We start from the raw sequence: 23,089 nt of genomic DNA on the forward strand, positions 1-23,089 counted from the left end.
TACCTTGTCTTTCCGCAACAGCCGCAACGTTACTCTCATTAACAGCAAAAATTGTACCAGCTTTTCGATTTCCTTAACGCTAACTTAATAACATCTCTTTAAACTTTGCTGTATAGAAGAACCTTTTAGATTTTTGCTACTTTTTTTTTATAATTACGCTATTATATGTATAATTAAGCACACACCACGTTCGAGCTACTACGAGGGCAGTATATGAACGCGGAATTCGTGCTAGGCATTACTATTTATTTTTAAAATTATATTTATTTTCCAATTTTTTCTGGCTTGGTAAATTTAAAGTCTAATCTAATAAAAACTCGTCGTAAGCAAGGTTTCTTTAGGTACATCAGCGTCAGTTAACAGAAAAAATATATATTTATGGTTAACAACAAGCATCGCATCGTTTTGGTGTTGTCGAATTGCTCTAAGAAAGATGCGGATTACATTCGCAAACTAAATTTTTTTACCACTATGCATTTTTAAAATCGGGCTGCGGATTAGATTCGAGTGCGGATAAGATTCGAGAAAATACGGTATATCGGATATCTAGGAAACAAAAAAACTTTTACTACAATTTTTTTCATCTATTAGTCATTATTTGTCATGAGGAATAAATCTTCAAGTTTATGCGTATAAATTGAGAATCACCCTGTATTACTAGAGAAACATTTCCAATATCATTTCTTTGATCCAAGTTGGTTTTTCAAGAAGATGGGTTGTGTCTTTGCCGTATTCATTACTGGGCTTGGGAGTGATCTGGTATCCGGGTTTTCTGGGTTTGTTGATTACTTGCGACTCAACTTTAAAAACATTTGATCATACAACACGTTAAATACAGATCCAAACATCCCCCAACACTGCATGTAGAATCTACACTTTGCTTTGGATTTGGTTATTACACCTGGTGAAGAATACAACTACACCTTATTTCATGTTAAGACTAATTTCGTTCTGCATAAACGAAACAATTTCAGTGTCGCTTCTATCTGATAGATTTATTTTTTGCTCTAAATCATTGGAGAATACTGTGATGTCGCTGATTCTTAACTTTACTCAGAAGCAGTTCCATTGTATAGCTTAATTTTTAATTAAATATTTAATATTAATAAAAACTAATAGAAATAAAATAATAACAACTTTTTTATTAGATACATTTGTCTCTAAATTATATTGGTTATAAAACAACTTATAAAACTCCCACAAATAAAAACCCCTCAAGGGTGTTTTATTTGATCGACACACATCGGCCACATAAATACACCGGAAATTCAACACGAGTTATCGTCGGCGCGAAGATTTTAATCTACCCATTGAGCTTCATCCAACAGCGCTATCTCTCCTCAATGGTGTTTGAGATAGCGTTTTAAACGACGAAAAGACCACGAAAACGACGGGAAATCGGTACCTATTCCTTTTCCTCGATACATAAATTTTCCGCATTATATTTTCCCAATAACAATCGTTTCCGCCTTTTTTTCCGTTATTCCTTTCGATCTGTTTTGATCACGTGAACGGTCTTCGGCGCCTTCGTCTCGAAGCATGGTGAACTTAAAGCAGTCAAATAAATGAAAAAAGCACACACACACACGGTGGCTGACCGGTATTCAAGCGGTAGTTTGCCTTAGGTAGCGTGTTGTGTGTACACATGTAATAAGGAAAAATAGAAGGAAAAGAGACCGGGCGTTAATTGAGTGGGCAAATTGTCGGGTTTCGAGTTAAGCCGCAAGGATACACGGTGAAATGATACGTGTAAACACTTTTTTTTTTAATTCTACACATGTAATTTAGTTAAATAACTTGACATTGTATTTATAAAGAAAATTATCTTTTTGAAATAACAAATTAATTCCTTGATGACTTATTTATTATTTTATTCCGTTAAATTGTTTAAAAAAAAAATAAGCACCAATTTCTCACGGCTTTTAACGTAATCGACCATCCATTTTCATTCATCTAAATCGGGGCTTTTTTTTATCTTCCTTTTTATTCGACTAAATATTCGGTCAAGATCAACGTTTAGGGGCGAAAACCTCCCAAAAAAAATCGTAAAAATCGCTGAAAGATAGGCGTCCATTGACTTCTTTTCGGTCTCGCCCTTAAAATATTCTTTTCTGGGTCAAGTCAATTCTTAAAAACCGATATCCCCTTCCTTAATAGAGGGGTCAGCTCGGAGATTAACAAGTGCTGACTTTTTATGTGGAAATTAACCGTCAAAAGACTAAGTTTTTTTTTAGTACGGGCCAGCACACGACTTTGGACTAAATATGCGGGAAAAACGTGTGGCTAGGAACTATTTACCATAATAGCCGTAAAGGGAGCAGTTTAGAACGTGTGATTGTTGTTATTTGGTTAGGGTGCAGCTGTGTCTAAATGTAAGATGTGTCTAGGGTCCATTTGTAAATATATCAAACGATTCTAACGGAATTTTATTTTAACAAAGTTATTTCACGTAGATGAGAGATAAAAACTTCCAAAACAAAAAGAAATCTTTATGGTTACAATCGGTAATCTAAAAGTAATTCTCATCATCACTCAAAGTGAATACCTGTCCACCCCCTCATTCGATCCGTGTGAACCTCATTGAACGTTCACCGTGGATTCCAAACATTCCTTGTTGCATCGGCTGGCAGCACAATCGTATTCGCTTGCCGTTGGGTTTTTTAATCTAGCGAAGTCTGGGGCGTCGTCTTCTTCGCAGCTGAGAGATCTTCTGTTTCAACTCGACGCCGCAATAGTTGCTGTGATTCATTCGGTCTGCAGCGTCGCCGGTTTCGGCTCACCTGAGGCGACGACTTCAGACTCTGTGAATGTCCAGAGTGACCTCTGTTCGAAACCAAAAACGAAGAGGAGAAAACGGAGGAGGCGCCTCCGTCCGCTCGATTTCGGACGCCCGTCGCTGACAATCGGACCGCCCGAGAGAAGAGCATCTCGAAAACAAGTCGCGGAACACACCAGCATCACAAAAGCACCCGGAGAAGACCTCGACGTTCTATTTTCGGACGGACATCCGTAGTCTGGTTCGTAACGAACTAGGAGTTATTAGGTTGCCGATGAGCCAGACCAGACATGGAGGAATTTTTCTTCGTTGTCTAACGATTAACAAAAAATAAACAAATAAAAATAAAATTGAGGTGTTCAAAAAATCGAATTCGAATCCAAGCAGATTCAGTCTAAAATGATGGTGTAACGCAGAGATCGTGTGAGTAATAGCCTGATTGAAACAAATTTATGGATGGATTCTTTTCCGAAAAGTAGCAAATTTGCATAAAGTTCGGACCTTGGTTTAATTCGCAACTCTAAATGACTAATGGTCTTGTTGGTTCGGTTATTTTGTGGTTTGCCGAAAATAAAAACACATAAATCTGTTGACTATAAAATCGGTTTGTTTCTGTGACGGCAGGAAATTACAACATAACTTTCTCAACTCCCACGGTTAATTAAAATCCATTAGAAGGTGTAGTGGGGTATAGTTTCTATTTCATTGAAAAATCTTGCAAGTGTGTACAGAATGCAGCATCATTTTTTAAACATTAATATATTATCTCAAAAAGTTAAAGATATTTTTGAAAATTGTTTTTTTTTATTAAAAAGCTCACAGTTTTCGAAGAAGTTGTAGATCACATTGATATAGAAGTGGATGACTTTGGTATTACCAAAAATGAAAACTTTTCCATCAAAGATTAAGCTAAATTGAGGACCTTTTTAGATTTGAATTGTTGATTTTTTTGTTGGTAAATTCTGAAATCCTGTTGCTTCCTGTTCTTAAATTCTTGGATGTAGTAGAAAACTAAATGGGACACCATCTTATGCTGATAATGAAGCGATGGCAACATCTAAGGAGTTACCTTCTTGATTGGGATCAATTACTTAATTTGGCACAATTGACAAAAATTGGGAAAAAAGGTAGCAAATGAGTTAGGTTGGGTTAGTTTTCTTCATCGTCGACATCAACAGTTGCTCAACTCTAATAATGGCTGAGTTGGTTATTGTAGCACATCTTCCTTTACATGCATTGCAGCGTAAGTTGATAAGATGTTTTTGAAAATTGTTTTTTTTTCATTAAAAAGCTCACAGTTTTCGAAGAAGTTGTAGATCACATTGATATAGAAGTGGAAGACTTTGGTATTACCAAGAATGAAGACTTTTTCATCAAAGATTAAGCTAAATTGAGGACGTTTTTAGATTTGTATTGTTGATTTTGATGTTGGTAAATTCTGAAATCCCGTTGCTTCCAGTTCTTAAATCCTTGGATGTAGTAGAAACTCTAAATGGGACACCATCTTATCCTGATAATCAAGCGATGGCATCATTTAAGGAGTTACCTTTTTGATTGGGATCAATTACTTGATTTGGCATAATTGACAAAAATTGGGAAAAAAATTTAGCAAATGAGTTAGGTTGGGTTAGTTTTCTTCATTGCCGACATCAACAGTTGCTCAACACTAATAATGGCTAAGTTGGTTATTGTAGCACATCTTCCTTTACATGCATTGCAGCGTAAGTTGATAAGATATTTTTGAAAATTGTTTTTTTTCATTAAAAAGCTCACAGTTTTCGAAGATGTTGTAAATCACATTGATATAAAAGTGCAAAACTTTGGTACAGTAAAGACCGGTTATAACGAGTATGCTTTATAACGAGCACCTGCTCTATAACGAGCAAGCTTCCAAGTCCCGTGAAAAATCCTATCCTTACAATGTAAAAAATCTCGGTTATAACGCGTGCTCGGTTATAACGAGAGTTCGGTTATAACGAGAGCTCGGTTGTAGTTTTGCGTGTTTTGTACCGTCTATAACGAGCGAATGACGTAAAAATCTGGTGACGTCGTGACGCGCCATTTAGGCACCATGTACAGGCAGCATCGGCAGTTCAGTTTATCGCTAGATTTACGTGAACTTGTATCTATACGTCGTTACAAAAATCCTCATATTAACAACTTAGAATGTATTGAACTTGCGTACTTTCCGCCAAATTCAACTTCCGTCTTACAACCGATGGACCAAGGCATAATTAAATCAATGAAAACGTTTTACCGACAAAAGTTATTGTTCAAGTTAGTAGAAGCTATGGATCCGAATGAAAAATTAAAAATCGATATTTTAGATGTAATAATAATGCTAAACAGCGCATGGATAAATGTTAAAAAAGAAACAATAATGAATTGCTTTCGTCATGCATTCGGCAATCTTGCAGAGAATTTTAGCGAGGAAGATGAAATTCCTTTAGCTCAATTAATTACGTGTATCTCTGTGGAAGAAAATCTTTCTAGTTGGGCAGAGAAAAACGGTTTGGAAATAGACAGTATCGATTTAAATTTATTTGCCACTATCGATGACGATGTTACTACTGGTTCCATTCTATCTGACACTGAAATAATGTCTAACGTGTTGAATAAAGATAATGAATCTGACGGTGAATCAGATGAAGAGGTAGAACGAAACATATCAAAAAATGAATTTTTAGATAAATAAACAGAAAAACATCCGAGAATATTTCAATAAAAATTAATTTTAGATGTATAATAGTATAGATGTTTAGTTAATTAGTTTTAGTCTATTAGGTAGTTGTATCTGTCTTAAAGAATAAAGTTATGAAAAATTACAAAAACATGATAATGTATTTTTTTGTTTTTACCTTTTCAATCGTATACTTTTAAAGCAAACAAAATTTCTCATAGTGATTAATTTCTGATAGTAAATAAACAAAAATTTCATTGCGAAAGTGCAAAAACAAAAAGACTTTTTTAATTCGTTTTTAAAATTGCTGGTTACTACTTTTTGCACAAGTATTAAAATTTATGTTACATATTACGACAACCTTGGTTATAACGAGGTACCGTCTATAGCGAGCAATTTTTTCGGTCCCTTGACTGCTCGTTATAACCGGTCTTCACTGTTTTACCAAGAATGAAGACTTTTTCATCAAAGATTAAGCTAAATTGAGGACTTTTTTAGATTTGAATTGTTGATTTTGATGTTGGTAAACTCTTCCTGTTCTTAAATCCCTAGATGTAGTAGAAACTTTAAATGGGACACCATCTTATGCTGATAATGAAGCGATGGCAACATCTAAAGAGTTACCTTCTTGATTAGGATCAATAAGGAAGTACTTGATTTGGCACAATTGACAAAAATTGGGAAAAAAATGTAACAAATGAGTTAGGTTGGGTTAGTTTTCCTCATCGTCGACACCAACAGTTGCTCATCACTGATAATGGCTGAGTTGATTATTGTAGCACATCTTCCTTTCTGCAATAATGCATTCTAAAGATTTAAGAATGTCTTGTAGTAGCTAAAGATCCCATTTTATAATACCTGTAACAGATTTTCGATAATAAAAAAAAAACTAAAATCATTTCGAAAAGAAGATTTCAAAAGATGATTAAATGTTAATTTTTCTAGTGGGCATATAAAGCGCCGAGATGGAGAGGTAGTTAAATGGGTTAATGGGCGAAAAGGCGAGCGAAAAGCTCATCGCAGTTCGGCGCGGAACGAGAGCGTCGCGAAACAAAATAAAAAAAAAAGCGAAAAAGAGCTATGAAACGATGAAAATCGAGGCGGGACCTGGTGGATAAAGAAGAGCGAGAGAGAAAAAGACATGGTCCGGACATTGCGGGCAGGGAAGGTTACGCGGTCAGTGATACACGGGTTCGACGAAACGACTCCCCTTCGTCTAATTACAACGTTGCGAGAAGACGTCTCTTTGCAACACGGTGCCGACATCTTACGAAAAGAGATACAATCAATGTATTTTTAATTAAGGTTCGAAAAATAATTAGTTTACATCAAAAATGATTTAGACCAAAAACTTTTTGAACAATAAATGAGTAAAAAATGTTTATGTTGAAAGTGAAATTAAAAAAAAAAAGATGTGTAACTGGGTCGTGAGTTGAAATCGAGAGGGAAAATGTGGGTGAGTTGGAACATCTCGTGAGCTTCCCTGCGGGGCTTCACTTTCGTCGTCACTTGGTTGACGATCCTGTTGCTGCTGTTGCTGCAGCGGCGGCGTCGTTCCTGCGGATGAGAGGATGGGGCCGCGAGTACTCAACCGACGGTGGAGCGAGCTCGGTCGCGGTAGTTCGGATATTTTTAAAACACTCTCGCTTTCAACGGCACTAGGTCGTGGTTCCGTTTTTCCTTTCTTTCTCTCACCGACCTCGCTATCACTTTTACTTTAGTACAGACACCGACCGAGACTAAACGACTGGTTTTTTACTATACGATCGTTTCTTATCTTCTTCATAAAGAAACGTAGAAATGAAATTTTTTATATCCCCTTTCGTAGAAAGCATTAAAATGTTTACCTTTTAAGAAAATGTAGCAATACTTTTTTTCGGTAGGGCAGTGGGTTAAGTTGTCCCAGACGTTTTGTCCTCGTGCACCATTAATATCCATGACTCCTCGGAGGTTCCTTAACGGAATCCACAGCACAAGAGAGATACGAGACAACAGGTTGCTCCGGATCCTTTCGCATCTCTCGGAATCGAGCCTTGGGTTCTCTGGTCGGGGATCTCTTCCGACGCCATTGATATGTAAAAGTGCCCGAAGAAGGGTCGTTAGCCTAGGTCGGGGATAAGACACACCGGATCTTCATCCCGTCCTCCGCGCTCCCCAAACCAAGGGGTTACGCCCGGGATCCATCGCCGACACGATTGTATAATAAGGACCGGGGTACGATGAACCGCGGAAAATGGTCTGGCATTTCCGGTGCGGTCGGAGAGAAAAACGACCCGAGAATTTCCGGCCGTGGATTGCTCTTGTCGGCTGTCGTTATCAAGGACGTTCTTCCAATTATCACCCTTTAGAAGATCTGAACAGAAAACCGAATCATAATGTTCTTAGTCATTTTGTTAGTCATCTCGATTTACTGATTACGTATTCTACCAACGTTGCTGATTTATGACTGTTTCGCTTGTGGTTTTGAATTAAACTTTCCAAATGTAACTAATAATTTCGGGTTTTTTAGGTACATTCACCTTAAGAGTCATTTAGATTATTAGAAAATTTAGATTTCTCATTAAATGTAACATACGATTTTTTGATTTCAAGTAGTATGCTGGACAGAAAACTTGCATCTTGATAACTCCAATTTATGATTGTAAGAATCAGCACAAATTGGCAGTATCTGTTGACCAATTAGATCATGTTATAGCACGTTTAAGTATCCAAACCAGTGATTGAATGTTAAAACAATTCAAGTTACCAGTTGTTGCACACCATGACCTAAGATTTGGTCGATTCGGTATATCAAATTCTGGAATTAACAATCACTAAATTAAGTTTATATTAGCAGCTGAGAATTTCTAAAATCAACACTGCAAATTCTTTGAAAAACTGTAAAATTTTATCAATGAATTCTTATGAATTGAATACAGTAAAAGGAAATGTGGGGTAGTTGGGATCAAGAGACCGTTTATCCGGCTCGTGGCGTATTTATTTATCCCAGATGGTAGAGAGAGGATCGTCGTTCACGACCTTCCGCAACGACCCGACGACGACCATTCGGTTAGGAGAAGTTCATCTTCGAGACGGACTGTTTGTCACTTTTGTGCCCGTCATTGAGTAGGCAGCGAGGATCCGTTTCGTTCTGGAGGCGGGCGGACTACCTAAAAACTTCCGGTGGTGTGTGGTCGCGTGTGTACTGACCCGCACGAGGTGTGCATTCTTTATTGGCCCCCCATATTAGTAATGGATATGGTTGCAGGTAGATTCTAGTCGCGTGCCCCGCTCATTTCAGTCGTTTTGGATGCGTTAAATGTGGGTTAAGCCGCGAATGTGTGTGTATAGGTTAAGGGTTTCTTTCTTGGCTCTACACAATTTAGCCGGGAATTAATTCTGATCCCTTTTTTCGTCTCTTATTAATGTGATTTTTGGCACAACCTCGTTGAACTCCTGGGACGCTTGCCCTTTTTTTTCTTTGCAGTATCCAGCTCGACCCGACGTCTTGGGGTCGAGCTTTTTATTTACGGTTTGTTTGGGGTCGTTCCCCGCAGGAATTAACGTTCCCGGTACCTGTTGTATTTTTCGCATTCTAGAAGGATTTATCATTTTATTGAGGTAATTAAACTGTCGTCATGACTACGGCGACTCCACCAATTTCACCATTCATTTCTCCAGCTTTGTACTTTTGAGTCTTTAATTTCCCACTTTAACATGCTTAATGTATTTAGTAACATTATTAAAATATATATTTGGTTGATAAATGGAGACGAGAGAAAGTGTTTGAAACTTTTGACGTTATTTCATAATTTAAACCTTGTTTTGGGTTACTCTCGGTCAAAATGAGAGTGGCTAATTATGAAAAGGTGTCTCAATGGGGCAGTCGTGGACTAAATACCTTATAACTAGGGAATGGACACGATGAAGAATCCCTAGTGCCTCATCATTTCATTCATTATGAAGGTTTTAAATAAAGATTTTTCATAAACATTTATTGAAACTAAATTAATAAATATACAATAAGATTATGATATAACTAACGAATTAAATCAAGCTCAACTTTTTGCATAACAAATCTACATCATCATCATGTATAGAAAATTGTTTTTTGAGGGTACCTTTTCTCGCAGCTAATCCACTTTTAATTCTTTTCCCACAACCTTTACTGCAATCTTTGCTTTGTTCTTTACAATTTGAATCCGCATTTTCCTCCTCCCAAGAATAATTCGATGTAACATCAACTCTAATCACTTGAACCGTTTGAGGACTCGGCGGCTTAGATAATGAAAATCTAATTGTTTTTGTCTTCTTCTCCTTCTTTTTATGTTTCTTTTTTTGACTTCGACTATGATCTTCATCTTGTTCGGACGAACTTTGAGATATCGAAATTAATCGTAGAATATCAGGGTCGATTTCTTCCTCTTCAACTTTTAATAGTTCTTGTTGGATTTTATCGTCGTTTTGCTCCGCTTCAACTTCTTGAGAGAATCTCTGTATTAAAGTGGCTACATTAAAAGTTTCCTCCGATGTTGTATCGTCGTTTGAAGATATTTCTTTGCGGGGATATGCGTTGTTCGAAGATTTTAATCTTGGGCGTTTATTAGACCATTTTTGTAATGATGAGCCTGTGTTAAAAGCTGGTACATTTTCTGGGAGGGAAATGTTATTTACTGCTAAAGAGTAATTCGTGTTTGTTGGGGTTCCTATAAATTTTTTTGATCGATCCCATCTAAATGTGTAACTAAAATTGGAGAAAAAAATTAAAAAAATTAAATTTAATTTAAAAGACTTACCTGTGGTAATAATTGCTTTTTAAATAAAGCTTTTCATTTAACAATTTCGATTTATATTTATTTGCGTCAAGTTCTCCGGGTCTTAAAGTTCGATTTGTTAACTTAATTGGTGCGCACAACATGATGTTTTTATTTTTAATTAACGCTCTTCGGATTCATCAAGAACAAGTTTCGCAATTAATTAACCAAGCTAATGAACAATAAGAAATCAAGTCTCTACCCCCGTACTAAATAATGAAAACTTTATTACCAACCAATGATGATTTACGACTTCGTCCTCGACCTTTGACAGGCTTCTTCTGCGAAGTAATTTGCAGTATTGTAATCTTCTTTGTTTGTCGATGATGTCGACGGTGTCGGTTCGATTTTCTGTAAAGGAAAATTTTCTATAATAAAAACATTCGTTAATTTAGTTGGTTTTTTTTGGGAAAATTTGGTCGCAAAGAATTTCTTTTTGTAACGTCGTCGATTTATCACTATGGTCGAACAATGGAGGCGGTCTAAATAAATCTACGTCTGCGTAGGACAAAAAGCTTACATTGCGGTGTTCACAAAGAAAGCTTTGCTAATGTCATGCGTGCAAAAGAAAAATAGGCCAAAATTTACCTTGAGTATAATAACCACACAAAGTATATAAAGTTCTTAAAATAAAAAAAAAATGTTTAAAACTTACCGTTGAAGTAAGTAATAAATTTTAATGTTATAATAATTTTTTTGTGTTTTAATAAAGTTATTATTCGAAGATATAAAATTTATTCCTGCTGACTATAAACGAAGCAGGATTAAAATGAGCTTGGTACGGTGTTCGTTCGAACTTTGACGAGCCAAGTTGCGCCTGCCTGGTTTTCTAGCACGCAACCAAGACAACGTGCTCGTTCCTTCGAACGCCTGTCTGCTTTCGGTGTTGAGTATGATAAATTGACTCCCTATTGGCAATTAGAACCCCCACAGCGTTTGTACGCATTGTGTGTATGTTCTATTGGAATTACGGCAATTATTCTTTATTCAGGTCACTTCACCTATCATAAATTTTATATGATATAACCATTACAGGAATTTAACTCTGTTTTAAAATAGTTTAAACCCAACTTTATTAAATTAATCAATTTAAGTTAACAAAAAATCTTGATTATGTGGATTTTAGATCGCGTGAGTATTCTTTGCAAAAGTGAGCATTAAGTTAATTTTCGTGCATTCAAAACTTTGTACCTTTATTTATGAACCTGTCTGGAAATGTCGTGGTGGCGTTAACTTTTCTGTCGGATCACGAAAATGCTATTTATTAATTTCACTGTTTAAAAAAAGCCAATTAACTTCGTCTATTTTGTTACACAAAATGTGTTCGTTGATGAATACTAAACAATTAAATAATCCATTAGGTAATTTTTATGCAGCAAAAAATTTTGTCTACTGACGTAGTTTATTAACGCAGTAATAAATTCGAAAAATAATATAAAATCAATAAGAAATGAAACGATGAAGAATTAAGCATGGAAAAGTGCTCACAAAAGTACATTCAAGCAAGGAGACAATCCCTCAACGTCACGATAGGGGCACGCAAAGGAAGGGAAAGAAGAAAAAAGAATTAATGTTAAGGAAAGATACCCGATATAGAGGAGATTGGTATTTACTCAGATAATGAGATGATATGATTATCATTTTTACATTGGCAAAGATGAAGAAACCCCGTGGAAAAGCACTCCAATAAATAACTGCAACAAAAGCAGGAGAAAATGGAGTTTCTCTAGAAAACTTGAAAAGTAGTATAGAGTTTTAACTCTACCTAGAGAAGACGTAGTCCTGAGGTTGCATTGCCGAATTGCTTCCGGACGAAGTTAGACTCTGGGCTAATTAACTATCACCTCTGTAAGAGTAACTGTTAAGATGATCGACTTTACGTAGCTGGGAATGGTATCTTCATGGGTATCTTCATATGGACACACTTGTAAATATAAGTGTGCGTCTTGGAACACGGACATAGGAGTCTGGGTTGGGTTGGTTTTGTTTCTGGTTGGGTTGGGTTGGACGAATTCTAGACCACTTCTCATTTTCCCGGGCTGACACAGTTCTTCTAACATCCGGAGTCATTTCTCTACAAAAAATTATGTTACTGAGCATTAGCCCAAAATCTGGGGATATCTTTTAGGACATCATGTCATACAAAATAATCTTGGACAAACCTTATTATAACCTCCCAGAGCTATTACACATCCTTAGAAAATTAAAAATGAATATCTATTTATAAATAACATTTTGAATTACCCAGTTACATTTACAAAGCTATCTAATAACGATATTCATTATCATCATAATCAGCTCCTTAGCGAATACAGTTGTATTTCAGCTTGTATTTAACCCTTTGTGTCCCAAGAAGTCAAACATTTTGAAACTTTGTGACAGAATTAAAACGCTATTAAAATACACTCAGTAAAGGCCTTTGGAATAAAATTTTAGCAAAATATGTAATCCCCCTATTTTCGCATAGTCTAAGTGTCAAAAAAGATGATAATTCAAAAATTCTTGGAAAGCGTGTTTATTGAAATTAAAAAATAAAACTTATTTTAAATTGAAGCTTAAAGCTTTCTGTTTAAAGCGATGTATAACAATCGATGGGTTGGATTAGAAAAATATTGAGAAAAAGAGTATTGAGTTAAAAGTAACATTTTCGTATAACCTAAAAGTGTCAAAAAAGATGCTAATTTAAAAATTCCTGGAAGCCGTATTTATTGAAATTAAAGAATGAGACTTATTCTAAATTAAAGCTCAAAGCTTTCTTTTTAAAATGATGTATAATAATTGTTGGGTTGGATTGGAAAAATATTGACAAAAAACATGTTGATACAAAACTTACATTTTCGTATAACCTAAGAGTGCCAAAAAAGATGCTAATTTAAAAATTCCTGGAAGTCGTATTTATTGAAATTAAGGAATGAAACTTATTCTATATTAAAGCTCAAAGCTTTCTCTTTAAAATGATGTATAATAATTGTTGGGTTGGATTGGAAAAATATAGAGAAAAAAAATGTTGAAATAAAACTTACATTTTCGTATAACCTAAAAGTGTCAAAAAAGATGCTAATTTAAAAATTCCTGAAAGCTGTATTTATTGAAATTAAGGAATGAAACTTATTTTAAATTAAAGCTCAAAGCTTTCTCTTTAAAATGATGTATAATAATTGTTGGGTTGGATTGGAAAAATATGGAGAAAAAAATTTTTGAAACAAAACTTACATTTTCGTATAACCTAAAAGTGTCAAAAAAGATGCTAATTTAAAAATTCCTGGAAGTCGTATTTATTGAAATTAAGGAATGAAACTTATTTTAAATTAAAGCTCAAAGCTTTCTCTTTAAAATGATGAATAATAATTGTTGGGTTGGATTGGAAAAATATGGAGAAAAAAAATTTTGAAACAAAACTTACATTTTCGTATAACCTAAAAGTGTCAAAAAAGATGCTAATTTAAAAATTCCTGGAAGCCGTATTTATTGAAATTAAGGAATGAAACTTATTTTAAATTAAAGCTCAAAGCTTTCTCTTTAAAATGATGTATAATAATTGTTGGGTTGGATTGGAAAAATATTAAGAAAAAAAATGTTGAAACAACACTTACATTTAATAGAGTCAAAAAAGATGCTAATTTAAAAATTCTTAGAAACCATGTTTATTGAAATTAAGGAATGAGACTTATTTTAAATTTAAGCTCAATGTTTTCTTTTTAAAATGATCTGTAATAATCACACCTAATAACCATTTATTAAAGAAATACCTTCTTGCACAACAAAATTCAACAGCACCACTTTTCACAAAACTTCTAACCTCACATCTGGATGAATAAGTTTAAAGTGTACCTAAAAATCCTACAGTGCGGATTGCGACGTTTTTTATACAGATTATTTCTCGTATACACTTGTATAATAGAAAGTACAGACAGCGCTAAATGCGCCGAATAGCTAACTACAGTTTAAAATGAGTGTTTAAAATTACCGATACTTTAAAGTACCGTCGGGACACAAAGGGTTAAAATAGACATCATTACATGACTTATAAAAATAAAAATCAATTTGATCTAAAATCTGATCAAATAATAACGGTTCGACCTTGAATCGTTTTAGGTTTTTAGTGGGTATTTATAGAATGGGGGTGGTTGTACGTGAGAATGTTGTTGTTCAAAAACGATAGGGGTTAACACGAACTGGTACCGTCAACAGATAAACTGGTAATTAACGGGAAACCTGCCAATTTGAGCATCACGTTGAAATTAGTAGCGGGATTTTCCAAATGGTATGCACGCGAAAAACATTGTAATAAATCAAGATTTTAATAAGATAAAAAACAAGATATTTTAAACAAGTAGAAAAAATGTGTTGCAATTTTTCGTACCAAAATACATTATGATAAATTATGGGAACTCCCCATATATATATAATTTAAAATATATTAATAAAAATTTTAAATTGTCAGTATTAATAAATTCATTACATTTAATATCCTGGGACAACTTCACCTGTTGTCCGCCAAATCAACCCCAATTCAGAGAAACACTTTCCCACGTCGTCTATGAAACTTCGCAAACGGGCGAAATGATTTATGGGGTCGAGTGGAAAACCTCCGAAGTTCCACAACTTAAGGGATATTAGTGAGGGTAGGTCGGGGACCCGCAATGGGAAAACATGGAAACTTTTAGAAATGAGATACGTCTGCCGCCAGTCTCCTTCGCCGTCTCAACCCAATAAGGAAGGAAGAATATATTCGGAGTGCGAGGACGTCTCCATCATAATGTTATAGTAAAGGAAAGGTTTTTTTTCTTTCAGAAACATCTCCCCCGACAAATGATTCAATCTAAGTGGATACGTTTCTTTTTCTTCTATGTGTCTATCTGGACTACAGATTTTTATTACGAATATAAAGCGATTTAAAATGAAAAAAAAAACCAGGAAAAATATGTGGGAAAGTTTTCACATGGCAGAAAATCGATACAAATTATATTCTGAAATTTCCCTAAAATATTAATCATGACTATGAAGGATGCAAGGCTCAGGTATATTACAAAACAATTTTTTTTTTATACAAAAATTGACAATTCCTAAAAGATTCTAGGAACAAAAGAAGTATGGGGGAGATACTTTTTTATTTACTACTCTTCTCAAAAACTTTGCAGCGTTTGCTTTTGGTCGTTCCTCGGCCGACCCCTTCAAAACTACGCATCGATTTTCCGACAGTCCAGCAATAAAAGGCAAATTAATACCTCGAGGAAAACTCGGTAGGGGAAAATCGTCCAGGGAACGAGCTTCGAACAAGCGCAAGTCGAACCAAAAGATCTACCCCCTTATTTCTGCTCTCCTGCTAACCAAATACTACGCAAAGTCCTACAGGATCAAACAGGACTCGTAGGGCTGAGCTAGTGTGCCAAAGCTGCTCGTAATGGACTGGGACTACCACACCGTAACGATGTCCTAAATATTTCATTAATGCCCGTAGAAATAATGTTATGGGGTAAACGCCGTTACGTGGTGGAAAAAAATTGGTCGACCCGCTCGAATTGAGATATATTAGTGGTGTCAGGGTTCGTGTCATCGCAGGATTAGCTTCAGTAAAAGTTCTGAAAGAACTTTGGGAATCCGAATGTGGACTCAAATAAAGATTTTTATGCACTTATTTTAGTATTATTTACTTCACCAAAATATTTTAATGGAATTTTCGTAAGGATTTTGCTCAAAACCTTGTGGAATTTGTCACGCAGCGGGAAGACGATTACAATGAGACGGCTACAAAATATAAAATAACTTTGATAAATTCACCACAAAAGATAATTAATACAAAGCGGTTCACAAAAATTAACCCTTAATGTTCTGGGGTAAATTAAATATTAAAATGATTTAATATTTTAAAACTAAATTCATTTCAACCGTGAACAAAATGAAAAAATCGTTCCACATTAAAATTCAAAAACAGGATAATCATCTTCACATGCACGTATCTGGAGCGTTTCTCGGTCAATCTTCGCAGGATATTTTCGCATAGTAAGCAGGACGAAACGGGGGGGTTAGAAACGCTAGGGGGATGGTTTCCGAAAATAGGTGGGCGAGGGGTTAGTCTGGGGGAAGGATGTATGGCCTGAACATGGTCCGGGCAACGCGAATATCTAATCCTGTGATGTAGCGGCAGTGTCAAGTCCAAGTATAAGCTACCACTGGACGGCCTAGTGGAGGTATTGATCTTTGAGAAGAGAAAGTTTACAGCCCTCCCTCGACACCCTCCTCTCGTTTCTCCCCCCTCTCAAGTTTAGAAGCCCACGGCCGCTGGTCATTCTGGACCAGGGAAGGCTCGTCGACTTGTTTGCATATCCCTTGGAACCCCTTCGCGTCTGTATATATGTGTATATAAGTTTTTTTTCTTTGGGGGGGTGTCTTTGAAAATAAGGTTTTCTCGTGAATTTATGTGTTTACATGGTAAAGTGGATGACGAGAATATAAATTAGATAAGTTAAAGATGTACCGCGATTCGTTTAATTTTAGTTTGTAGTTGTAATAAAATTATAGAAAGAGGAAATCAAGTGTAACCTTAAATCTCGATGCAGATAAAGCTGTTTACGTCAAATACTCGATAAGAAAGTGGGGTTCTAAAAGAAATGCGAAATAAATCGATATCAAACAATTTTAAGGGAAAAAGAGATAACTTAATAGTAGCAACAAAGTTTTTTGAATCGTTATTTTACAATTTTAATCTTTTAAACGAAACATTAAAACAGCTTGATTGTTTTTTTAATTCTTTAAACTTTAAAATTATTATTTGTTGGTAAACCTGAAAACATGGTGAGTTTTAAAGCAGGCCCCGGGATAGAGGTCAAGCGCACGCCACTGGGCTTGCGGAGTCCGGAGAAAGTCCTGCGTCCGGACGGAGAGTGAAAGTCCTGCGGGAAGTGTAAAGTGCGCGGGGGAGGACGTAGGAGGGAGAGGGGAGAGGCTCTATCGATCCTAGCCACCCTCTTACTACACCCCCTCTTAGGCAAACCACCCCAACCCCCGCGGACGCCTCTGGACGGCTGGACGGCCACTTGCTTAGGTATTCATATGCCTAACGCCGTTGGTTAGACGAAAACCAACTTCGTCTTTCTCAATATCCTCATACACGTGCGCGTGTAATATAAAACATAAATTAAGCAAGATAAATAACAGAAGCTTTATTTAGGGGGTTTATTTATACTAAACTTTATTTTTTTTCAGTTTAGGCAGCTCTTTAAATATTAATTAACAAGTTCAGAAACAAGAATTAATAATTCATATCGATGGACGGTTGACCTTTTTCAAATTGTACCCCCCAGGGAGATTTAAATTTTCAGTTAGATAAATCGATGACAATAGCCAAAACCCCACGGGCAATCAACCCCAATTTGCAACGTCTACCCCCCGATTTACCTCCACGACCATAGTGGAGGTTCTCGTTGTCCAAATAACAATTTAATGTATGCGAGCGGCTGAATGAAACATATTTAATCACTTAGAGAGAAGTTCGCTCGAACTTGCGACCGCAAGTTGTCCCAAGAAATAGGGAGTGTTTGGAAAAGGGGTTAGCAAGACCGCGATGAACGAAATCGACTGCAAAAGGTAATGCGAAAAGAGAAGGATGTCACTCTGACAGGGTGAGTGTTAAAACGCATTCCCTCATAATGGTCGGTTAATTTTTAACACCTGAGTGATAGAAAAGTACGCGGGGGTTGCACCCTCCGAATAAACGGGAACGAATGTCCGTCCCTCATCAGATTTAGCACGGAAAGAGAAAAAAAATGACAGTGTTGGGTAAATTCGAAAAACTCGGTTAATGGGGTGCAAACGCTTTCCTCAATGATACAGGGGAAATTCTTTATTTACGATTTGAGAAAAAAATTATGAATCGAATTTCAAAAAATAAAATGAGAACCGCTCCAAGATCAAACCGTTTCCCTCTGATTGAAAAAGACACGGGCCAAAGAGAAAAAGCAGAACAAACAAGTCAAAGTGGGAAAACCCTGACACAAGAAAGACCTTCTAACACATACACAAGGACATACACGCACACCCAGACAACGACGACACATCCACACGGTCGAACTCGTCCGAAATTTTCCTTCGTAGGTGCGAAACAGGGGGCGGAGACGTCCCGGGGGTCGGTGATCGAAAGAAGGTGGACATCTCGTAGTCCGGCGGAACTGTCCCCTCCTGGAGAATTCAATTTCAATACGCGCTCTCAATCATGCATGGGATGAAGGGCGAGGGGAGACGAGAGAGGGCGACGTACATCGCCGGGACGAACATCAAAGTCCCCCCAAGGCTCAAGACATGGCGTCCGACGGGGAGTCCCCCTCATGACTCCCCCCCGTCCCTCACTTCTAAGGGCCTCCGGATTGACGTTACGCCTCGCATACACTCAGCTCACGCATAATTTAGAGACGCGGTTGCCGGAATGGACATCGCCCGAGCTCAATCAATACAAGACCAAGCTTGGAGTCCTGGACGACGACCGCCAACCGACGTAGACTACATTAGAAACTCTACAGGAGAGACGCAGTATTACTTATGTATGGAGCTTGTTACGCATTCGAAGTTATTTCAAATAATAATTTAGTTAAGATTCGTTCTTAAAGTAGTACTATTTAAAGTTACATTTATTGACTGGTAATAAAATAGATTCAAAACAGCATCCTTATCTTCCAAGTTATCTAAATCTGGCTCTGTTCTGAAAAGGTAGGGCGTTGCCTTCAATCAGTACTTCATAACCCTCATCTTTAGACACTCTGTAATCTTTTTGCCATCTTTCACAATTGCTATGTTTTTCTTCTCTAATTCCTTTCTTTTCACCGGTGTCGCGTATGGCACTTTGAACTTTTCATATCTATCTTTTCATATCTTCTCGTGTTTCTGGTAAGCTTGGATCCCATTCCATGCAAAGCCACGCTCGGCGTCTCCTCTTTATCCACCTCCTCATTCATTAATGACCTGTAGTTGACCTGTTTCTGAACAGACACCATCTCCATCTTCTCCTGCACCATATCTCTCTTGTCATCTACTCTTGTTGTACCACATCTTTGACATCTTTCCATAAATCCCTCTTCTTCTGGAGAGAATATGCCAACTCTCCAGAAGATGTGAAAGATTTATCTACTACTCTTTGTTTCTACTCCAAACCACATCCCATTTCAGGGATGTCCTATATCCTCGTCTACAAGGACTCCGAATTAACACTCTTGTTCCAAAACCACGCTGTGCTATGAACCAAGATTAGGTCGAACTATTTTCTAGAAAGAGCATTTCTTAGCTTAGCTAGGATTTATTGGCCATTATGTAATCGTAATCACACAAGACTAAATAAGATAATGTCTCTTATTTTGGTACACTTAAGATTATAATCCATGAGAAAGTAGACAATTTCAAAATGTTTGTCTATTTCTAAGCTTATTAACTAAATATCTAAACTGTAATATTTCCTCGAAATACGTTATCGCTTTAATCATAGAGTGTCCAAAGTAAACTAAACCAATTTAGATATCTCGTTAATGATCGTGCTGAGATTCCACGTCGATTAATTAACACGTTACGTCGACGGGCATGACCTCCATTATGACTATTTGCATTGGCGAGTCCCAGACTCAACGTCGACGACGGTATATTATTACAAGAATTCGCACTTTGAAGTTCCTCGGTCCACTTTACCCTGCCGGAGGTGGAAGTGCTTTTACCTGTGGAAGTCGTGTCCCGTTCCGAGGCGGTTGCCGCCTCCCACCCCTTTTCTTTCGAGAGGACGTTGACGATATTACGGAGGCACGAAGGAATGCGAATCGTCCGGTTACGCACCTCATATTAAAGTTCCAAGCCTAGGGAGAACCCCGTTTCGTGTGCGCCACATTCAAATTAGAACTGGCGTTATTAAAAAAGGACCTGGGAGAGTCGCTGACCGTTCAAATTTTCGGTATGCCGACTATTTTAATGAGAGGAAAAGTGTTAATACGTTTTGTAGGTTACGGTTTAAAAAAGTGACATCTACATTTTCGATATTATGCAAACTCAAAAATGATAAAGTGTCCTTTTAGGAGGGTAGTGGTGGCACGCACAGGGTCTTACCCCGTTGATTAATATTCGGGTCGAAACTTTCCACCCCCCTAAACCCGCTATCCATACATAGTTCAAGATTTGCCACCCACACAGTCCCCCTTTTACCCGGCACCATGCAATTACACCCCTTCCGCTTTCGTGGCCGTAAAATTCGACCACCGCGTCGTAGTGCTCGCTTCGCAGATCCTTCTCCCCTTCGCATTTTCGTAGTAGCCATAGCCACCGAAAACTGCGTATGCGTGCAAAAAGCTCGTTTTACACGTCGAAATTTGGAATATCTCAGCATGAAGAGAAATGTTTTTAACTTTCTAATCCCCTTTTTGGTCAGTTATATTAGTTTAATTAATAAAAATGTTATTAAATTTTGATTAAACGCATATGTTTAAACGTGTAAACCAGACTTGAAAAGACGATATTGCAGAAGGCTTTTGGATACAAGGCCTACTGAGGTGCCGGTCACGTGTTTAAGCCGTTACGGCGAAATACTGCAAAGTGGGCCGCGGTAAGCGACACCAGAGCGCGCACGTATAAAGTACACCGCCCCCAGGGGGCCCCAGCTATCGGGGGATGGACTGCGATACGCCGTCGAAATAACGGTAATCCGTAGGTAGATGGGGAAATTTATGAGAACTTGAAAGATATTGATTTCAAATTTCTGCTTTCTTTTGTATAGCCACTTAGTTAATAAAATCGATTTTTTATGTTTTCATTTGATTGACATTAAAATCAAAATATTGACAAAATGCGATGTCTGTTAGCCTAAATTTTTCGTTAAAACTTCCTGCAAATGGACGGAATTATAAAAGTCTGCCGGGCGATGGGGTGGTGTTGGTGTTGGCCCCAAAAGAGATTAGAAGACGGATACGATCTGGACCATTTTTTGAATCTAAGATTACCTATTTTTTGGGTGATGGGTCCACCTGGATGCGGAAAAACGACCGTTGCCACCCTCCTTTCGCGATGTAGTGACTTTAAATTAGTAAAAATATCACATATGATTAAAGAAGAGGTCGAATCTGGAGATAAATGGCGCGCAAAAACGATTATGAGCTTCACCCAAGGATTTAGAAGATTATGTCCAAACGAAATAGTACTCAATTTACTAAAAGAAGTTTTTTACACAACATGCAACGATTCCGTCGGATACATCCTCGATGGTTTTCCCATTGATTTGGACCAAGCTAAACAATTTGAATTCGAAATCACTAAAGTATTTATGATCATTTATCCAACTTTATCTTTAAATTCGTTCGTGATGCGATATCGCCCTCAAATGACCGAAGCGGAACTCGAAGAAGCTAAAGAGAAACATATTGAGCGCAGCAAATTGTGTCAAAACGTGTATAGGCATTACGAACAAAAAACTTTAAAGTGTAACTCTTTACATCCGATTGATTCTATTTTAAACGAACTCGTTTTAGATTTAGATCGATACTTTGGATATAAATTTAGATTTATTTCTGATACGACTAAGACATCAAACACGCGAAATGTTCACTATGAAATGCGATGTTCAGCGTCGTCGTCTCCTCTCGCCCAATGTAACATTCGTGAATAAGAATATGTATTGAAATTTGTTATTTTATAATTTTAATCTTGTAATAAGTTATTTAAGTATAAAATATATCGAAATTTTAAGAATAAAAATTTCACTCTTTTAATTAGAGTTAGTTCTATAACTGTAATATAGTTTTATTAAGAGTATGGTAAAGTCTCTGGGGAAGAATTCAATATGGTTAAAAAATAAACAGTTTTTTTTTTGTTGGTTTCAAATTCATAATAAATGTTAGCGGGGTAAATGTCAGTGGGGCGGTTGTTGCCCCTCAGGCGACGATAGCGGGGAGAAAGTGCAACGCTTTCCCTTGTTCGAGAAATTCAACCCGAGGAAAGTGCACGATACGAGTTTTCGCTAAACATAAAACCGTCGTTGGTTCGTTCGACCCTCTTATAGCTCCATCTTTCTCGCGCGCTTCAAGCTCCACCGAATTAAGCTTGACTGAGTGAATCTCTCGATAAACGACCATTAAAATTTCATTTTTCGTTCTCTCCCTTTTGCCGGGATAGTGTTTCATCAATCTCCTCGTTCTTAAATGGCTTTAACAAAATTGGGAAATTTTTTAACTTTAAATAACGATTTAATTTTAATTTTAATCTCCAAATACTCAAAATACTGAGAGCTAATCAAAATAAAATTTTCAATTTGAATGAATTGGTTGTGTGAGGTTTTCAAAAGAGAAAGTGCTGAGTCCCGAAACTGACGACACCGTCCCAGTTGGTCCTGTTAACCCAATAGCAATCCTGAAACGCGCGTCCTGCTCCGGTACTAAAACACAGTCATAAAAACACGCAAACCAATTTAGCCGGGTACAGTCTGTTGCCAGCTTTGAGGGGGCGGCCGCCCCTTCACCTGCTGCAACTTGGCCCTTCGCCCCCGTTTCCCCCGGACAGATTGGCCGATTTAATTTCGGAGAAGCTCCGCTCGTCAATCTTACCGTATACTCTCGCTTTCTGCGGTGGCTCGTATCCGTGTACAGTTGGACTACTGTTTGGAAGTTTGGGGAGGCGGCAGTCGAACAGGGCTGGATCTGCTCATTAACGAAATGAAACCTCCCTCGGCAGACCACTTGAGCTGAACGGTCGAAATACACTGTGCCGAACTGTTTGGGGGAGCGGATGAGAAAGAAGTACTAGAGGATTCTCTCAGCTGGACTGGTCCTAATTGGTAGACAATAATATTAAACCGGCAGAGAATGAACGGATTTCTACGAGATC

The 23,089-nt window shown here is 37.2% G+C and overlaps 2 protein-coding genes across 4 annotated transcripts; one reads left to right on the forward strand and one right to left on the reverse strand.

Moving 5' to 3' along the window:
• Positions 1 to 9,413: 9,413 nt before the first annotated feature.
• LOC111424760 (uncharacterized) lies at positions 9,414 to 14,142 on the reverse strand. 3 transcript variants are annotated; one of them, XM_071196908.1, is made up of 4 exons: positions 13,999 to 14,142; positions 10,482 to 10,600; positions 10,232 to 10,421; positions 9,414 to 10,179 (listed from the first exon to the last, which is right to left on the reverse strand). In XM_071196908.1, the coding sequence occupies exons 3-4, from the start codon at positions 10,351 to 10,353 to the stop codon at positions 9,483 to 9,485; spliced, it is 819 nt and encodes a 272-aa protein (XP_071053009.1). In that variant the 5' UTR covers positions 10,354 to 10,421; positions 10,482 to 10,600; positions 13,999 to 14,142; the 3' UTR covers positions 9,414 to 9,482. The 3 variants fall into 3 exon arrangements, with proteins under 3 accessions (XP_071053009.1, XP_022914193.2, XP_022914192.2); XM_023058425.2 differs by lacking the exon at positions 13,999 to 14,142 and adding an exon at positions 10,905 to 11,020 and having other exon boundaries at positions 10,486 to 10,600; XM_023058424.2 differs by lacking the exon at positions 13,999 to 14,142 and adding an exon at positions 10,905 to 11,020.
• A 7,085-nt stretch (positions 14,143 to 21,227) lies between these two features.
• On the forward strand, positions 21,228 to 21,875 carry LOC111424803 (adenylate kinase isoenzyme 1-like). The gene has a single exon (XM_023058489.1). The coding sequence runs from the start codon at positions 21,228 to 21,230 to the stop codon at positions 21,873 to 21,875; it is 648 nt and encodes a 215-aa protein (XP_022914257.1).
• Positions 21,876 to 23,089: the final 1,214 nt, after the last annotated feature.

The sequence above is a fragment of the Onthophagus taurus genome, chromosome 6 (assembly GCF_036711975.1).
Source record: "Onthophagus taurus isolate NC chromosome 6, IU_Otau_3.0, whole genome shotgun sequence".
NCBI classification, from domain to species: Eukaryota; Metazoa; Arthropoda; class Insecta; order Coleoptera; family Scarabaeidae; genus Onthophagus; species Onthophagus taurus.